General features: G+C 50.1%; 1 protein-coding gene and 1 long non-coding RNA gene across 2 annotated transcripts; one reads left to right on the top strand and one right to left on the bottom strand.

Annotated features, from left to right (window-relative positions):
• Positions 1-2591: 2591 nt before the first annotated feature.
• On the bottom strand, positions 2592-5280 carry LOC141564280 (uncharacterized). Its single transcript, XR_012488610.1, has 3 exons — positions 5105-5280; positions 4504-4648; positions 2592-2760 (listed from the first exon to the last, which is right to left on the bottom strand). It is a non-coding gene; the product is annotated as an uncharacterized LOC141564280 (long non-coding RNA).
• On the top strand, positions 3783-15772 carry VWA1 (von Willebrand factor A domain containing 1). The gene is given in 8 exon segments (XM_074306581.1): positions 3783-4274; positions 7143-7706; positions 14068-14099; positions 14101-14178; positions 14180-14287; positions 14289-14346; positions 14562-14809; positions 14811-15772. Coding segments are annotated over 8 exon segments (1266 nt in total). The 5' UTR covers positions 3783-4204; the 3' UTR covers positions 14919-15772.
• The last annotated feature ends 226 nt before the right edge of the window (positions 15773-15998 follow it).

Genomic DNA, 15998 nt, shown 5'->3' with positions numbered 1-15998 from the left:
ACAAAAATCAAGACAACCCCAGATGCAGTGGATGACCTTAGTGACTTAGATGTCAGATTAAGCTCTGAACACTTCACTGTGCCTGTTTCAGACACTTTCCTGGCCCTTGGAACAAACTGTTCTCATCCACCCATTCCACAAATGGGCACAAATATAGAGATCTCACATAGCAAAGCGATACCTCACAGTACCCAGTCATTGGAAGGCTTTTCCTCCCCTTTTAAAAAAATGATAACCATTTAATTTTTTTTTCCAATTAACAATCTTTTTTAAAAATTCATATCGTTGACACTTCTCACTCCTTAATTGAGTAAATAAAAAAAAAACCTGAAATATAAAGCCCTCCATACATAGCTGCATAATCCAGAAAAAAAAAAAAGCATAATTCTATTCAATCATGTCTGACTCTCTGTGAACCTATTTGAGTTTTCTTGGCAGAGATACTGGAATGGTTTGCTCTTTCCTTATCCAGTTCATTTACAGATGAGGAAACTGAGGCAATTGATGACCAGGCTCACACAGCTAGGAAGTGTCTGAGGCTAGATTTGAATGTAAGTCTTCCTGACCTCCAGGCCCAGTACTTTACCCAAAGCACCATCTCACTGCCCTACAATAGTCATGTCCAAAACAAAATGTCTCTTTTTGCATATGAAGTTTCTCATCTTCATTGTGGAGATAGGGGCATGATTTATTTACAGTTCTCTGGAACTGGTTTATCAGAGTTCTATTAAACACAACTTTTTTTTTTTTTCTTTCTAGAAAATGTCATTATCACTATATAGAATGTTCTAGTTCTGCTCACTTCACTCAACATCATTTCATAGAGGTCCTCCCAGATTTCTCTGAAACTGTTCACGGTTTCATTTCTTATGGAACAATAATATTCCATTAATTAATGTTACCCCAACTTTGTCAAGTCACTCCCAAATAGGACAGCCCCTTAATCTGTAGTTTGGGCAGTCACAAAAACAAAAAAACAAAAAAACAAAAACAAAAACAAACCCGGCTATAAATATTTTTTGTACATGTAGATTCCTTTCCTCTTTCTTTGATTTCTTTGGTGTGTAAGCCTCCTAATGGTATATTGGGTTCAAAGGGTATGAACAGTTTGCTAACTTTCTGGGCATAGTTCCAAGCTTCTTCCCAGAATGACTGGGCCAATTCACAGTTCACAGAGCAGTAGTGTACCTGTTGTCCCATAGCCCCTCCATCATCTGGCATTTTCCTTTCTTGTCACTTTTTCCAATCTGGGGGATGTGAGATGGACTTCAGAATTGCTTCAGTTTTTATTTCTCTAATTATTCATGATTCAGAGTATTTTTCATATGATCATTGATAACTTCAATTTCTTCCTTTGAAAACTCTTTTCTTTTTTTGTTCTTTTAAAAAATATTAATAGCTTTTTAGTTTTCAAAATACATGCAAAGATAATTTTCAACATTCACCCTTGCAAAACATTGTGTTCCAAATTTCTCTTCCTGCCTCCTACCTCCCCTCTCTCCCCTCTCCCCTAAATAACAAGTAATCCAATATCCTTATTTATTCCCTTTGACCATATATCCTTTAAGGAAATGACTCTTAGTCTTATGATTTTAAAATCAGGCTTTTCCTTTTTGATCTGATTTTTCTCGTGCGGCATTATAAATGTGGAACTATGTATAGAAGAATTATACATGTTTAACATATATCTTTTTAATAACATGTATCTTTTTCCTTTCTAATTTTAGTTGCATTAGATTTGTGCAATTTTAAAGTTTTATGCAGCCAAAATTGTCCATGCCATCCTATGCCATTCCTTGTTTAGTCATGTACTCTTTTTATCACCATAGATTTGAAAGTTGTTCCTTACTCCTCTATTTCTTTGCGATTTGAATTTTTATATCTAGATAGGTATCTATTTGGAGGATTTGTGTGTGTGTGTGTGTGTGTGTATAACGTGAGATTTTGGACTGGAAAATTTATTTAAAACATATAAGCCTCTGTATATATGTGTTTATATGTACATGCATACACACACAGAGTAAATACTAGTTTGTTTTTTTTTTTCAGGTGGGGAGAGGCTAATATCTGGGAGAAGGAAAAGGAAAAATCTCAGAGAACTGATCATAGCTAGGATCATACTAAAATTCATTCAGGCTTGGTAGCATCGCCCAGAGCTTGTCAATCAATCAATAAACATTTATTGAGCACCTACTATGTGCCAGGCGCCCATGCCCCACGTCCTAGGCTCATCTTGACTCCAGGAAGAGACACCGGGAACAGGACTTTAAATGAAATTTTTTCAGTTCATGACTCTATTTGGATTTTCTTGGCAGAGATACTGGAGTGGTTTGCCATTTCCTTCTCCAGCTCATGTTACAGATGAGGAACTGAGGCAGACAGAATTATGTGTCTTGCTCAGAATCACACAGCTAGGAACTGAGTCTGAGTTTGAACTTAAGTCTTCCTGACTCCAGACCCTGTTCTCCATTCACTTTGTCACACCTGGCAGCCAGGGAAGATTATTTGTCTGTAAAATCGGGGTAATTAAACTCCATCAATTAAGAAGCATTTCTTGAGTGTTTATTTAAAAGGTGATTCCCTGTCCCCCACACCCAGAAAAAAACCTCAAACATGCTGAAATACTGGATAGGAAAGCATCGCAAGTAGCAACTTGATGAAGTGGCAAGCAGGTTGGACTAGAAATTGGGAGACCTGGGTCTAATTGGAAACCAATCTCATGGGCAAATGCTTCTTGTATCTGAGTCTCATCTTCTTCACCTGTAAAATAAGATAATAATAGAACCGCCTACCTTCCTAATCTTATTAGAAGCATGCATCTCCTGCCCTTTTTTACAGAGGTGGGGGGGTACTTGTCTGAAATATTGCTTATACTATTGAATTTAGCTGATGTGTTCGCCAGTGTTGCTGATCTTTTTTTCCCTTCTTTAAATATATATATATATATATATATATATTTTTTTTTTTTTTTTTTTTTTACAAGGAGTGACTGGAGAGGGAAGAGAATTGGGAAATGAAGGTGATGCTAAAATAAATTTAAAAAAACAACAAAGGATGAAATAAACTATCTACAGACTCCTATGCTGCTCCAAATCCTCCAGGGCCTCTTGCCCCTTTCTTTTGTATGGGCTTCCAGAATCTCTCTGCTCAGACCTCCCCTTCTCTCTTGGGGAGCTCCAGCTCCGAATTCCTGGAGCAGAACCTAGGGCCAGGATCAGATGGGTGGATGGATGGAGGGATGGATGGAGGGATGGGTGGTTGGATGGATTAAAGGAAGGATGAGTGGATGGATGGATGGACTGACGGATGGATGGATGGGGGCATGGGTGGATGGATGGATGGATGGGTGGGGGCACGGGTGGATGGATGGATGGATGGATGGGGGCACGGGTGGATGGATGGATGGATGGGTGGGGGCACGGGTGGATGCATGGCCCTTTACTCTGCAGACAGCTGCAGGGCCGGGACAGGAGCCCAGACGGGAACGGGCAGTGTCCGGGCTCAGGATTTCAGCAGCCCCGCGGGAGGAGAGGAGCACGTGGTCCGGTGGCCGAGCCCGTGGCCGGCCTTTCCAGGTTACTCCCCGCTCCAAGCTCCCGTTTTTGGCTGGCCCAAAGTCTCTCAGAGCCAAAGGGGGCCCGGGGTCCACGAGGAGCCTCCTGGGCTGGGGGAGGCGGCCGGGCCTCCCACACCGCAGCCCCACCTCGGAGAGAGAGAGCGTGCGCGCGCGGCTGAGGGTCCCGGGTGGACGTGTCAGCAGCGTCTGTGCGTCCGTCTGTGGGCTCGTGGGCAGGCGGGGCGGGCGGGCCAGGAGAGGGAGGGAAGAGGGGCGGGTCCTGAGCTTGGTCTCCTAAAGTAGCTGCCGCCCCGCCCCCTTCCCCTCCACCTCCCACCCCCTCCTCCAGGCTGGGAGTCTGGGCTGGGGAGGCGAGAAGGCGGCGGGAGCGAGGAGAGGAGAGGAGAGGAGTGAGGCGAGGAGGAGGAGGACAAGGAGGAGGACGAAGGACTCGGCTGCTCGGGACCCAGCCCCAGCTGCAGCTGCCGTGGCAGCGCCAGCAGCTCCAGCAGAGCCAGCGCTAGCGCGTGGAGGGCAGGACCAGGGCCGGGGGGCCCTACTATGCGCTGCCCCCGCCCCTCCGGTCCCCGGCTCAAGTCCCGCGGCGGCGGCGATTCAGGGTAGAGAGCCCGCGCGGCGGCGGCCGCTATGATTGTCCGGGCGGCCCTAGGCCTCCTCTGCCTGCAGCTGGCTTTGGGGCAGAGCATACCTGAGCCAGGTGAGCGTGTGCGCCCGCGGCTGAGGGGGGTGGGGGGAGGGAGAGGGAGCTGGCGGGCGGAGAGCCTTGGGATGGGCGCCCTTCCGAGAGAGGGGGCACATGGGAGATGGGGGCTGCGGACCGGGCGCGGGAAAGCCCCTCATTCAGCACTCCGGCTAAAGCGGACCCTTCCCCAGGGTAAAAAACGTTGGCTTGGGGAGCATTGAGGCATCCCCATCAGCCCATTCACCTGGGTCTCCCTGCCGTCGGTCACCGGAAAGGCCTCCCTGAGAGGTCAGGCGCTGTCCCCATCCCGAGATCCGTTTCCAGATGTAGCTCCTTGGCTCTAGGCAGCTGTGAGCTGGACCTCCCTCCGGGTCCTCTCTCCCAGATGCCTTTGGGGCAGGGAGGACAAGCACGGGAGATCCTAAATCAGCGGAGTTCCCCAGCCTGCCCGGGGCGCATCCGTCCTCGGACCGAACCGGGGATGTCCTGTCAGCTTCTCCCTCTCTCTTTAGCCTTGGAAACTCCCTCTGGCTCCCTTCCTCCTCCCTCCCCGACCTGTCTCGGCTGTCATTTTGGGGGCCTTTGTTTCTCTCTTTAGTTCTGGAGACTCTCATTATCTGAGTCTGGTTCCCCCCCCCCCCATCCCCTTTGTGCTGAGAAGCCCTGGGGCAGGGAAAGAAGTCTGGGAGGGGCTCAGGAAGAGACTGTCTGGGGGGCCTCCTCCCACACCCCGAACCACCTGCACCCAGGTGCCCAAGGCCCCGTGAATAGCAAAATTGTGTCTATGCTATACTTGTTCTATAGACGTGCAGCTGGGGGCACCGGGAAGGGAAAACGGCCCTTACCTCGTTTTTCCCATTTGTGAAATAGGCATATACCCAGTAGCGGGTCTGTCACAAAGCTCCTCGATGTGTAGATTTAAAGCTGGAAAGGACCTTTGGGGCCATTTGCTACAAATCTGTCATTTTACAGATAGGGAAACTGAGGCCCAGAGAGATCATTGGAGGAGCAAGTAAGCGGGTCTTCCTTTTCCAGTTTGACTATTGTCTGCTTATAGTGTCTGCCAGATTGCTTGTGATGGCAGAAGGCTTTCCCTATTTGTTATTGTTTAATCATTTCAGTCATTTCCGTCTCTTGGTGTCCCCATTTGGAATTTTCTTGGCAAAGATCCATTTCCCTCTCCAGTTCATTTTACAGATGAGGAAACTGAGGCAAACAGGGGGAAGTGACTTGCCTAGGGTCACACAGCTAGTTAGAGCCTGAGGCTGGATATGAACTGAAATCTTCCAGACTCCTATCCCACTGAACCACCTGGCTCCCTGTGTAGCCAGTGAGAAGCAGAGCTCAGGCTGAAATCAGTCAGTCTGCTCAGGCTAAGCTCAGACAGTCAGTCTGAAACAAAGCCAGCCTTCTGGTTAGATGTCAATTTGGAAGAAAACAAATGCACTTTGGGGGAGTCACTTACATCCAAGAATAGGATAGCGTAGTGGTCCAAAATTTGCCAATACGATCTCTTCTCAATTTGGGGTTCTCTCCCCCATTTGTCCTATTGGGAGTTATTAGGTTTCAGGAGATCGTATCTGAACCTGTCTAGACCTTCTCTCCAGAGGTGTGTCTAAACCTCCCTCCGATATTAGACCCTCTGGGCTGGTCCTTCAAAGCTTCCCCCACCACCATTTTCCACAGCTGGCTTGGGTCAAGTCGATTCTCTGTGATCGGGCCTGTGGGGAGTTTCCTTCTTGCCGGTGCCTGCCTGGCATTCGAGGCTCAGCCCAGGCTAGTTTTAGGAGAAAGAGTAATTGTCCTCTGGGCCCTGGGAGCCGGGAGTTACTTCAATGCAGCTTTTCTTAGGGGAAAGAAAAGGAGCGGAGAGGGGGATGCCCCAGCGGAGAGGTGAAAGGCCGACCCTGTCCGAGCCCCAGCTAAGGGCCCCTTTAGAAATCACAGCTTTCCCTGGCCACGGGGCTGCTCTGGGAAGGAGCGGTGGGAAGAACGGGACTTCTTTGAAGTCCTTCCAAGTCTCCCTTGCCTTGAAGTAGAAAGTCTGGGGGCCAGTGAGACAGGGTAGGAGGAAGGGGCTGTTCAGGCTCCCCCCAGCTTTGTGCTATGGACAGCTGCCTGAGCACGGGCCCGTGTCCTGTGGCTGCAGACCTCAGAAAGAACCCCAGGTATCAACCTGTCTGAGCGGGGAGGGCTTTAAAAGTGACCATCCAGGTGCTCCTTGGCTTTTAAGAAGAGATAGATTGGGGGGAGACAGAAAAGGGGGGACTTGGCTAAAGTACATGGTATCAGTGAGGCAGTCCAGAAGGGCACAGGGTCATCTCAGCCAAATCTTTCTGTCCCCAAGTCAGGGGCTGCTTCCAGCATGGGCCAGCCCACAAACACCAGAATGTAGTGACCCAGAGACACTCGGGTCCTGTGGCCCTAGAAGGATCTCAGCAAGCTGTCACTGGGAGGACCCCCCCTCTCCTCTCACCTCCTTCAACATGCTGTCTCTTCAGCTTTCTTTCTTTTTCTTTCTTTCCTCTCTTCTTTCCACTTCTCCTTTTGCTCCCTCCTCCCTCCTTTCCTTTCCCTCTCCTCTCCCTCCTTTTCCCTCCTCTCTCCCCCTCCTTCTCTCTTTCCCTCTCTTCCTCCTTCTCTCACCTCTTCTCTCACTCTCTCTCTCTCCCCTCCCTCTCTTCCTCATCTCTCTCCCTCTTTCCCTCTCTCTCCTGCCTTCTTTCTTCTCTCTTTGTTTCCCTCCCAACCCTACTTCTCAAAGCTGTTATGAAGACCAGATGGGCTTGGCCAACCTTAAAAATCCCCTATATGTGCTAGCAATAATGAGTATTGTCGATCCAGTGCTGACCTCTCTCTTCTCTGTGTCCCTTTCTCTGCCAGGCCCTGCCACACACTCCCCAGCTGCCCAGGGTGACCTCCTCTTCTTGCTGGACAGCTCAGCCAGCGTCTCCTACTACGAATTCTCTCGAGTGAAGGAGTTTGTGGGGCAGCTGGTGCAGTCGCTGCCCTTGGGCTCAGGGGCTGTGCAAACCAGCATGGTACTTGTGGGCAGTAAGCCTACGGTCGAGTTCCCCTTTGACCGGTACCGCTCAGGAGCTGCTGCCCAGGAGGCCGTCCGGGCCGCCAAGCAGCTGATGGGGGATACCAACACCGGGCTGGCCCTGGATCTGGCCAAAGAGCAGCTGCTCACCAGCAAGGCGGGCGCTCGGCCTGGAGTGCGCAAGGTGCTGGTGTGGGTGACCGACGGTGGCTCGAGCAACGAGGCGCAGGTCCCCATGCAGGCACTCAAGGACATGGGGGTGACCGTCTTCATCGTCAGCACTGGCCGAGGCAACTTCCTGGACCTCTCTGCTGCCGCCTCCCAGCCCCCCGAGAAGCACCTGCGCTTTGTGGATGTGGATGACTTGCAAATCATCGTCCCTGAGCTGCGGGGCTCCATCCTTGGTAGGCTTAGTTTCTGGGACCCAAGCTGTGGGCAGAAAGCATGAGGATCCGAGGGCAGAATTTCCTGGAGGGGCTGGGGGAAATGTCTTTCCTTTTTTCATCCAAATAGTTATAAGTACCCCCACTACTTTCTCTTTTTAAAAATTTTAATTTCTATTTATTTATTTATTTTATTATGGAGGCAATCTGGGAAGTGTTTGAGGCTGGGTTTGAACTCAGGTCCTTCTGACATCAGAGCCCTTGTTCTATATATATATGGCGCCACCTAGCTTTCAAGGTGCCAGAGCCAGAAGCCAAAAATGAGCAATCCTCTGCAGGGGCCACAGTGAGATACTTAGTATGTATTTGACTAACTAGATACAAAGTCATTTGAAATCAGTTATAGGGTTACAGACAGAGTTTTCTGGGTTGAATCCTCCATTATACAGTTGAAGAAACTGAGGCTCAACTAATTGAAATGATTCCTGTTTCTTGGGTTCTAAATTCAGCACTCTTCCCACCACATTCATTCCTCTGTTCCAACAGGAAAGTGGGAAGTCAGGAACAGATTTTGAATAAATTGTGTCAACCAAACAAAGATAAGGGAAGTTAAAATTCTAAGAGCAGGAATGAGGGAAGGGAAAGAATGAATCCCAGTCGGGCAAAGGTGTAGAAGTGAGAGATGGAATATGGAGCTGGAGAATTGGCTCATAGGCAAGTTAGAACGGAAAAATGTCGACATGGAAGGGAGTGATATGGAATCAGCCAGCAAAGGTGTGTTGTTGAACTTGGACAGTGGAGGACGTGAAAGTCCAGTTTGTATTATAACCAAGGCCACAGATTTTAGAGCAGAAGGATAATATGGTGACTGTGGTTTCCGAAGGTTACTTTGACAGATGTATGGGGGACCAATTAGGAAGCAATTACCCATTGTGCCTTCTCATGTCTCACTAGGGCGTCCTTCGATGCTGAGCTGAGCATAAGCCCAGAGTGGGTTGGGTATGGGTGGGAAGCTGCTGGCCTGAGTCCTGTCATCCTTCACTCTTCCCTCTCCTTCATCTCCTGGAGCAAATCAGGTGTTATTTGTATCTCCCTCTTTTCTCCCCCTTCTTTCCACTCCCGAGGCTACTATCTCTCTAGTTCATCTTTTACCTGTTATGGCAGTGACTTGGTCATCTCTCTGTCTCTCCTTTCTCTAATCCAGTGGTCCTCAAACTTTTTAAATAGGGGGCTAGTTCACTGTCCCTCAGACTGTGGGAAGGCCGGACTCTAGTGAAAACAAAAGCTCACACTCTGTCTCCGCCCCTCAGCCCATTTGCCATAAACCTGTGGGCCGCATAAATGTCCTCAGTGGGCCGCATCTGGCCCAGGGGCCATAGTTTGAGAACCCTTGCTCTAATCCTTCTCCACCCATCCACCAAAGTGTTATTCCTAAATCTCAGGCTTAATCATGTCACTTCCCCGCATGATAAATTTTAATGATTACCTGGTCTCAACCTACCTTTGCAGTCTTATCATATATACCATATATATATAATTTTTATATTATATTATACATAATACATCCTCTTCAAATATTCTACTGTCCAATTATTTCTGTTTTGTTCAGAAACTCTGAGGATTTTCCCCTCCCAGATTGATCATGGCTTTTTTTTTTAATTAAAAAAAAAAAGTCATTCTTTGCCTCAGTTCTCACCTAGCCTTAATCACCGAATGGGTATTGCCTCAGTCAAACTGAGGCCTGTGAAAAGATCTTACCTTAAAAAGATCAAGGTCTCCAACTATCACCAGTCGTCCTGATCTATATCTGGTCACATAATAAACTTTAGTGACTCCCCATTTCTCTGTTTGGTATTTAAGGCCCTTCACTACCTGGCCCCAACCTGCCTTTGCAATATTATTATATCATATCATATCATATCATATCATATCATATCATATCATATATATTATACATCCCCTTCAAATATTCTACTGTCCAATTGTTTCTCTTTTGATCAGAAACACTGAGGGTTTTCCCCTCCTAGATTGATCACATTTGGTTTTTTGGGGGGTAAGTAAAAAAAAAAGTCATTCTTTGCCTCAGTTCTCACCTAGCCTTAATCACCGAATGGGTGTTACCTCAGTCAAACTGAGGCCTCTGAAAAGATCTTAGCTTAAAAAGATCAAGGTCTCCAACCATCTCCAGTCGTCCTGATCTATATCTGGTCACTAGATTCCTCCAGAGGAGGAGAAAGTGAGGCTGGTGACCTTGCACAGCCCTCTGTCGCTTCAGTCCAAGTCATGGCCTTACCTCCCTGATGGACGCTCCTCTTTGAGAACAAAGGAAAAACAATAGCAACCATTCAACCAAACTGAGCTTGATTTTTCTCCGCAAATGACATGCTGTCTGTCATCTCCCCCCTCCGTGCTTTTGCTCAGGCTGTCCCTCATGCCTGGAATGCATTAAAGCATTTGCTCCTCACCTCTGCATCTTAGAAGCCTTGATTTTCTTCAGATCTTAGCTCACAGACCCTTTTCCCCACATGAGACTTTTCCTGATCCCCCAATTGCTTGTAAGTGATGTTTGCTGCTCCCTGAAAGAATATAAGGCCTCTGAGGGCAGCTGTCATTTTTCCCTTTGCTTCTGTCCCGCTGGCGAGGGGATAGTGTGTAGAAGGTAGTAGGTGCTGGGGAGGAATGCCTGTGCCTGTCGACTCCTCTGGGGCAGGTCGGTGCACTGGCTGGCTGATAAATCTGCAGATTAGAGCGATTCCAGAAGCCCTTTTACCTCATGGTGAGGGGTGAGTCCCAAGTCATGTGTTGGGAAAGGGAGTGCCCCAATCGGGAAATCCCAAGTCTTTGAAGTATGTGTGGAACACACCATTGGGGGCGTTGGGGATGTGTGTGATATGTGCGTGTGTGTGAGGGTGTGATAGTGTGTGTGTGTGTGTGTGGTGTTTGTGGTATGTGTGTGTAGTGTTGGTGTGTGTGTATATAAGTATGGGAATGGTATATAAGGTGTGGCGTCAGTTTATGTGTGGCACGTGTATGGGGGTGGTATGTGTGAGTGTGTGATGGGTGTGTATGTGTGTGAGTAGTGTATGTATCTATCTATGCGTGGTGTGGATTTATATGCGTGGCTGTGTGTGTATGGTATGTATGTGAATTTGTACGGGTAGTGTGTTTGTGGTATGTTGTGTGGAGTGTGTATGTGGTATGTGTGAATGTATGGTATATGTGGTATGAGCGTGTGGTGTGAGTTTGTGTGTATGTGGTGTATTTGAACTTGTGTGTGTGTTGTATGTGGGAGTGTATAGTATATGCAGCGCGTGTTTATTGTGTGATACGTGTGATATATGTGTGGAGTGTCTGTTGTGTATATGTGAGTGTATTGTGTGTGTCTGGGGTTGTACAGTATGTATGTGAGTATATAGTATGGGTCTAGAGTTGTGTAGTGTGTCTGTGGTGTTTGTGAGTTTGGGTGTGTGTGTAGTATGTGTGTCTGGGGTTGTGTAGTGTGTGTGTATGTTTTTGCAGTATAACAGGAAGTTTGAGAAGCTGATGGCCTCTCTCCTCCGAGGGCTCTCCAGGTGGAGCCGCTTCAGAGACAAGCCGAGACAAGGGCAGCAGACGTCCCTCTTGGGATGAGCCCTGGAGGGGCCCTCAGAGGAAGGTTGTTCCTGACGGGGAATCAGGGAGGGCTTCCTAGAGGAGGCACCATTTGAGTTGGGCTTTAGAGGGACCATAGCAGGGAGAGGGAGGGCATTCCGGGCTTAGGGACTGGAGTGTGCTGCAAAAGAATAGCATGTTGTGTTGGCGGCTCATGGTAGCTGAGCCAGCTGGGCAAGGCCTAGAGAGCATGAAGGGAGTGATATGCCATAACGCTGGAAAGCTGGCGCCTTAGACGGAACTTCACTCAGCGGGCAAGAGGGAGCCATCGAAGATTGTTGAGCTCTGGAGGAACGGGAGCCTTAAAGGGAGATTTCTTTTATGTAACACGTAAAGATCTGCAAGCACTTTACAATCATTTTGACCTTTGAGAATCAGGCTTCTGGCAGAGGGTCTAGCATTAGAGCAGGAAGAGACCCCCAAAAGTCCTAAAACTATAGCCTGTTCCGTTTGTCATTCCCAAAATGAAAGGCCCTCATCTGAGAGAGGAGCAAGCGGCCCTAATGCTGAGCTTTCCTGACTTGGGGATGGGGCAGGGAGACGGGCCACGTGGTGGACTTTGTCCCAGCTCTTGGGAGCTTAGGTAGTCTGGAGATAGGAGGCTCATTTATGATCCGTCTCTAAGCTCCAAGGAGGGAGTCGTGGGCAGGGCAGACTCCGTGGAAGAGGTGGACAGCACTGAATTCGACCTCGAAGGATCAGGAAAGAAGGGCGGGAAAAGTCAGGATTCAGGAAGGGCCGAAGGCTGGGCTGGATCCTAATAATGCCAGCTGGCTGAAATTGACCATTAGCCATAGGGACTCTGGGTAGGGAAGTAGAAAAGACATCGGGGACCTCGAGGGGAGATCTTGCCTGCCAGATGGAGACCTTGGGTTTCATTGTGTGGCGGGGGGAAGGGGGGGGCAGGAAGCCATGGAAGGTTAAGGGGGAGGGGATTGCCATGCTCTTGAGTCTTTGATGATGAGGAAGGTTATTCTTTTTTTTTTTTTTTTTTTTTTTATATTGCTGAGGCATTTGGGGTTAAGTGTCTTGCCCAAGATTAAGTGTCTGAGGCCAGATTTGAACTCAGGTCCTCCTGACTTCAGGCCTGGTGCTCTGTCCACTGCAGAAGATTATTCTTGTGAGGCAGTTTTGAGGACTGGTTAGGGCTGATGCAATAGCTCAGGAGAGCGGTAATGGGAAATGCTAAGGCGCTGGAGTCTGTACCTCCCCCAGAGGGAAGGGCAGGGGCTGGGGAGGGGGGCTGCCCAGCAGGTGGGCTGGGGCCCTGGCATTCTTCCTGGAGCCAGCCCCGGCCAGCTGGGGCTGCGGGAACATGCCAGAAATCAGGATTCTTGTGTCCTGTCTCTGGGTTAATCATTGGCCTCCAAGCGCTGAGGAAAGGAGGAGGGTCATGTGCTGGAGACCGGAGCACTGGAATGGGCTGCTCCATCCTGGGGAGGATCCCAAGGCAGCAAGCGGGGCCAGAAGAAGCAGGAGGGCGGGGTCCTCCTGCTCTTTCAGGGCTGGCTCTCAGCACTGGTGGCAAAAGTCAAAGTCTGCAGGGCTGGCAGCGGGGGGCTATGACCCGGGCTCCATCTGGCCCATGAATCATTGCATCAGCTTTTCCTAATATACCAAAGACTCTGGGTTACTCAGTTCTCTGCCCCAAACCTTCCCTAGCTCCCCACTACCTGCATGCTAAAACCCATGGCCTTCTGCCTGGCATCTGGACGGGGCCTTGGGAGCTGGGAACCCAAGTCTCTTGGTCCCTAGGGGAAGGAGGAGGAATGGGTCCCAACTCCAAGTGACCTAGTCCTGCCTGGAGCCTCTGCCCATGCTCAGGGAGAGACCCAAAGTCCTCAGACTGAGATTCTGGAGGACCAGCCAGACTGAGCGGTAGGACAGTTGCCAGGGCGGAGCTGGGGCGAGTCCTAGGCCCACTGTAGCTCACTGGGGAAGCAACATGGTACGGTGGAGTTCCGGGAGCTGGATTCAAGTTCTGATGCTTCTTACTTTGTGATTTGGGGCCCGGCAGTTAACCTCTGAGGGGTCAGCTTCCTCATCTGCAAAGTGGAAAGGTTGAAGTAGTCAGCTGCTGAGGGCCCTCCCAGCTCCAGACATGGCGGGGGAAGGTATAGGATATGGTATACAGGTGAAAAAGCAGCACTCAGGAAGGGGAGGATTTGGCTACAGTCTTATGTCCTCAGACCCCAGGGCAGGGGCTTGCCAGGAAGAAGGATCTTTAAGCCCTTATTGAGTGTACTAGACAGAGGGTCCTCCTCAAGAGGATGCTGGGAGGGAAGCTGCCACTGGGCCACTAAAAACTGAAAATGAAAGCTCACAGGCCTTTCCCAAACTGTATTAACCCCTTCCGTGACTGCTGGAAAAAATCTGAATGAACCACATCCACCTTGTTGGTCCTTCCCTGCTAGGGTCATCATGGGAAAGATAAAAAGGAGAAAGAGTCCTTCGTTACTGAACCCCTAAAGGAGACAGGAAGAACTTGGGGATTAAAGCAGAGGAAATGAGAGGGTAGAGGAGGAAGTGGCTATGGCCAGAAAGAGAAACTTGGCTCATCTGGGAAGGCTTCTTGGAGGTGGTGTTGCTTTACACACTCTCTCTCCTCTCTCTCTCTCTCTCTCTCTCTCTCTCTCTCTCTCTCTCTCTCTCTCTCTCTCTCTCTCCCTCCCTCCCTCCCTCCCTCCCCCCTCTCTCTCCCCTGTGTCTCTCTTTTCTTACTATTGGCCAGAGGCAATGCGGCCCCAAGAACTTCATGCTGCTTGAGGTGACATCTCACAGCTTCCGCCTGGTATGGCCGCCCCTGCTGTCTGGTGATTCTGGCTACTACTTGTTGGAGGTGGCTCCCCAGCACCAATCCTGGCGCCAAGCAGAGCCGCCACTTGCTTGGGAATGAGACCAGCTGGTTCTGGGATGGCCTGGAACCCAGTACCACCTACAAGGTGGTCTTGTGTGCCGGAGTCCAACCTACACTACCTGGCCCCACAGACTATCCAAGTCACCACCTCTGGAAGGTGAGACTCCTGGGGATAAATGGAGGGAGGGAGAAGAAGAGCTGGGTGGCCATAGAAGCAGATCTATCCCTGTCCCCAGCCCCTGAGGATGTAGGGAGGAGGAAGGGTTTGGTAAATCACAGAGAATGCCCCCATCCAAGGAAGAGGGGGAATGTGGAGATGCCCCGAGCAGAAGAATTGGGGATTGGAAAAGGAATCCTTCCCACAGAATAGAATGAAGGGATGCTAGGTTGGGAAGGGGAGAAATCTGGGGCTTCAGGCCTCCTCACACATGTACCCTCACGCCCTACAGAAGAGATCAGCCCATCCCGGATCCTCATCTCCCACTCAAAGCCTCAGAGCTTTCATGTGAGCTGGGCCCCGACTCCTGCGAGCGTGCTCCGGTACGAGGTCCTGTACGGACCCCTGCCTGGGGGCAAAGCCCAACTCCTCGAGGTGCCCGCCACCGAGAACAGCACCCACGCTGGACAACCTGTCTCCCAACACCACCTACCTGGTCACCGTGGCTGCCGTCTATCGCTCTGGCCGAGAGAAAGCTCTGTCGGCTAAAGCTTGTACGCGAAGGTGAGGAGGGACTAGCGGAGGATAGGGGGGGGGGCAAGGTGAACAAGGATCTGGGGTTCAGAGCAGACCCACCAGGCAGGGCCCTCCTCAGTCTGTCCTAGCAGGGAGGAGCGCCACTTATTCCACTAACAGGCGTTTAGTGCCTGTTTTAGGTTCAACAATGGAGAAAAGGTTGGCTTTGGGGGGCAGAAGGCCAAGGTTCATATCTGCCCCTCTCCCATCCTGGCTGTGTGAAGTTAAGCTACTCACTTCACCTCTCTGGGCCTCAATTCTCTTACGTACCGGCAGAGGAATTTCTCGCTGATTCCAACCGGGATGGAATCACAAATCTGATTTTAAAAGAAGAGGAAAAAGAAGAAGTGATAGCAATACTTATAGGCCAGAGATGGTGTGGAACAGAGGAAAGATTATTGGGGTGGGAATGGGAGCTTTGGGGCTATGTTTCAGCCAGTTTTGTCCTTCCAATACAGTATTTTACACATAAGGGGTGCTTAATGAAGAGGTGTCATCTCCCTGTGGGTAAGACCTGCCTTCAAGCCTTCCTCACTTGTAGCATGTGAGTCTGGCCCAGTCATAATCTCACTGTGCCTCAGTTTGTGTGTGATGGCCTCTAGAGTCCTTTCTCCATTTCCGGGACATCCCTCGGTGTCCCTGTCCCTTCTATGCCAGACTCTCCATCCCTTAGGACTCTGCTGACCTCAGCCCCCTCTCTGCCCTGGGGCCAGTGGCCTCCAAGATTGGGCGCCTCTACTTCCAGAGCCTGGGCCCTAGCACCGTGAGGGCCTCATGGGACTCAGCAGAGGGCGATGTCCAGGGTTACCGGGTACGGTGCCGACGGCAGGTGGGGCCCCCGTCCCTTCTCAGCGTCTCACCGCAGACCCACAGCGTCATCCTCACGGGCCTGGCCGCCGGCACTACCAACCACGTGTGTGTGACGCCCATCTACCAGAGTCACACGGGGCCTCGCAGTTGCCAGACGGTCCGCATGCACCCTGGTGAGTGGGGAAGGGGCAACTGCAATAGATAGCGCAAGCCTGAGCTTGGAAGTGGGACCTCATAGAGACAAATTTTGTTCAAGTTAACC

The sequence above is a fragment of the Sminthopsis crassicaudata genome, chromosome 3 (genome assembly GCF_048593235.1).
Source record: "Sminthopsis crassicaudata isolate SCR6 chromosome 3, ASM4859323v1, whole genome shotgun sequence".
NCBI classification, from domain to species: Eukaryota; Metazoa; Chordata; class Mammalia; order Dasyuromorphia; family Dasyuridae; genus Sminthopsis; species Sminthopsis crassicaudata.
The sequence above is the reverse complement of the archived record's forward strand: the minus strand, read 5'-3'. Positions and strand labels throughout refer to the sequence as shown.